The 2570-nt window shown below is 52.3% G+C and overlaps 1 protein-coding gene across 1 annotated transcript; it reads left to right on the top strand.

Annotated features, from left to right (window-relative positions):
* Positions 1–927: 927 nt before the first annotated feature.
* On the top strand, positions 928–2240 carry LOC101354746 (double homeobox protein 4C-like). The gene is given in 2 exon segments (XM_012554756.1): positions 928–2056; positions 2059–2240. Coding segments are annotated over 2 exon segments (1311 nt in total).
* The last annotated feature ends 330 nt before the right edge of the window (positions 2241–2570 follow it).

Here is a 2570-nt window from a genome sequence, read left to right as displayed (position 1 = left end):
GGATATTGCTAGGATCATAACCAACGCGCTGTCCAGGCAAGATTGTACCGCCAAGACTGTTCTCAAGAGCCTAAGAATCCAAAGAATTCATGATTCCCAGAGTTGTGTGATTGTTCCGGGATTTGTGATCTGTCCTAATTATCCGATGTGTTGTAAATCCTAGCTTCTATGATGAAATGAGGCAGGATTCCAGGCAGTTATGTTAATGAGTCCAGAGGCAATCTACAGGGTTAGCTTGTATCTCCAGGCAATGTTTTTTGAGATAAAAAAGAGAGAAGCTAGCAGAGAGGAGAGGGACCTATGAGCACCAAGCCAGAAGAGGCAGAGGCAGAGCTTGCCCTTTGGACCTGGGGTCCCCGCCTTGAGAAGCTCCTAGACCAGAAGAAGAGTGATGACAAGGACCTTGCTCCAGAGCTGACAGAGAAAGCCTCCCCCGCGCCCCTCCCCTTTCCCTTTCCCCCAACCAGGGTTGGCGGCTTGAATGTAAACTCCTCCCTTCCTGGACTGTGAAAGAATCCATTTCCGTTTGTTAAAGCCCTGCACTTGTGTTAGTTCTGTTTAGAGCAGCGCTAGATAACTAAGGCACCTGGGAATTCCAGTCTCCTTCCCCAGCTCCCGCTGACCTGACAAGGTGCCGGAAATCCTTCCATTAGAAATGCATTCCTCTGACGTAACACGTTAATAGAATGACGGTTGCCAAATCCCCTGATAAAATCTCCACTTCCACTTAGGAGTCATCCCACCCTTCCACGGTTTCCTCCAAGGTCTTAGGTATTTAATGAAGGGCTCCAGTGGGAAGGTGTTTAAGAAATGGCCCTTGACACCCTCCTTTGCTCCACAAAGCATTCTGGGTGTCTCTGAGTCCTATGTTTCCAGGAACTGTTCACTTGGCTGCTAGTCTCCGTGCAATCCAGGTGACTGGCCAATATGGGTCTGACCAGCACTTCAAGTCATTCTCAGAAACCACAAGGCCGATGAAAGAGGTTGGTTTTGAAGCCGAGTCAAAGAGAGGTCCTGCAGGTGTCGTTTGAACAGAACCCCTACCCTGGTATCACTACCAGAGAAGAACTCGCCCCAAAAATTGGCATTCCGGAGGATCGCATTCAGATATGGTTTCAAAACTGCAGAGCAAGTCACCTGAAGAAGGGCTGCTCAGCCTCTGGACGTGCGTTTGAAGGAGAGCCATTCCAGGGTGAGGAACAGCCTCAGTCTTGGTCTCCGGAAAACTTCCCCAAAGCAGCCAGATGAAAGCGCACGTTCGTCACCAGATCTCAAAGGAGTCTCCTAGTTGAAGCCTTTGAGAAGTACCAATGCCCTGGTATCGAGGCCAGGGAAGAACTGGCTCAACGAACGGGCCTTCTGGAATCCCGAGTTCACATATGGTTTCAGAACCGAAGGGCTCGGAAACCAGTGCAGAGCACAAGTGCACCACCAGTGAAGTTCTTGGCAGACAGCCCAACGCGTGGGACGCTTCCACTTGACCAAAGCAACCTGTCCTGTGTCCACAGCATGTCTCATCATGGCCTACCCTCCCATCCTTCCAGCAGCAACCAAGCCATCCTACCTCTTCTCCTGGAGTCCCATACACCCTTTGTTCCTTCACATGCCGCCCAGGGCTGTGTCAGCCAAGCACCAGGTGTCATGACGGTCCAGCCCACCCTGGCCATGCAGACAGCAGAGACCTCTCACGCCCCGGGGACAGGCCTGAATCACTTGCCAACAGAACCGACTGTGGGAAAGAGGCTATCAGATACTCAGACTCCGTCCTGGCCCCAGTACCCAGGACATGGCCAGGATCCTAACCAACACACTGTCTCGGCAAGATTGCGCAGCCAAGACTCTCCTCAGCCAGAGAATCTAAAGAAGCAGGGGCAGGCTCTGGCTCAGCAAGGCCCAGCTCCCTTCATGCAATGGGGCTGTGAGGTGGCCCAGGGTGTGATGGCCAGATGGGAACCTACCCAAGAGACACTTCAGCAGCCTGGACACCCCGAGACACAACTGTGGCAAGAGCCGGCATTATCAGTTCAAGGCTCATCTCCTCCACTGGACCAAGACTGCTAGAAACCAGGAGCCTTTTAGATGAACTCCTCTCCACTACAGACTTTCAGGAAAAGGCCCAAGCCTTTCTGAATGTGGATCCACGGGGGGAGGACCCTCTGCAACTCGAACTCGCCCTTGGCGACATTGACTTTCAGGCTCTGCTGGTCATGCTACAAGACTCACCAGGGCTTCAGATTTAGAAGTGGGGCGCCCAAACCCACATTCAGGCATCCTGTGCCTTGTGGAGGCATCAGAATGATTTAAAGAGATGCTGAACAACCAACACGTGGCATTCAGAGCAAAACCAAGGCAGGAAGAAGGATAAGACTCTGGGAAACTTCCATCTAGCACATTGTCACAGCGCTGACGGTGAGCAAAACCAATGCAGGAAGAAGGATAAGACTCTGGGAAACTTCCATCCAGCACATTGTCACAGCACTGACGGTGTGTCGTCAAGTCATTGGGTGCCCGATCCTTTGGCGGCTCCGTCTTGCCCCTGGAGGCACCACGGACACCAGGCACAAAGGATT

Source organism: Trichechus manatus, unplaced genomic scaffold (genome assembly GCF_000243295.1).
Source record: "Trichechus manatus latirostris isolate Lorelei unplaced genomic scaffold, TriManLat1.0 scaffold00026, whole genome shotgun sequence".
In the NCBI taxonomy this organism is placed as follows: Eukaryota; Metazoa; Chordata; class Mammalia; order Sirenia; family Trichechidae; genus Trichechus; species Trichechus manatus.
The sequence above is the reverse complement of the archived record's forward strand: the minus strand, read 5'-3'. Positions and strand labels throughout refer to the sequence as shown.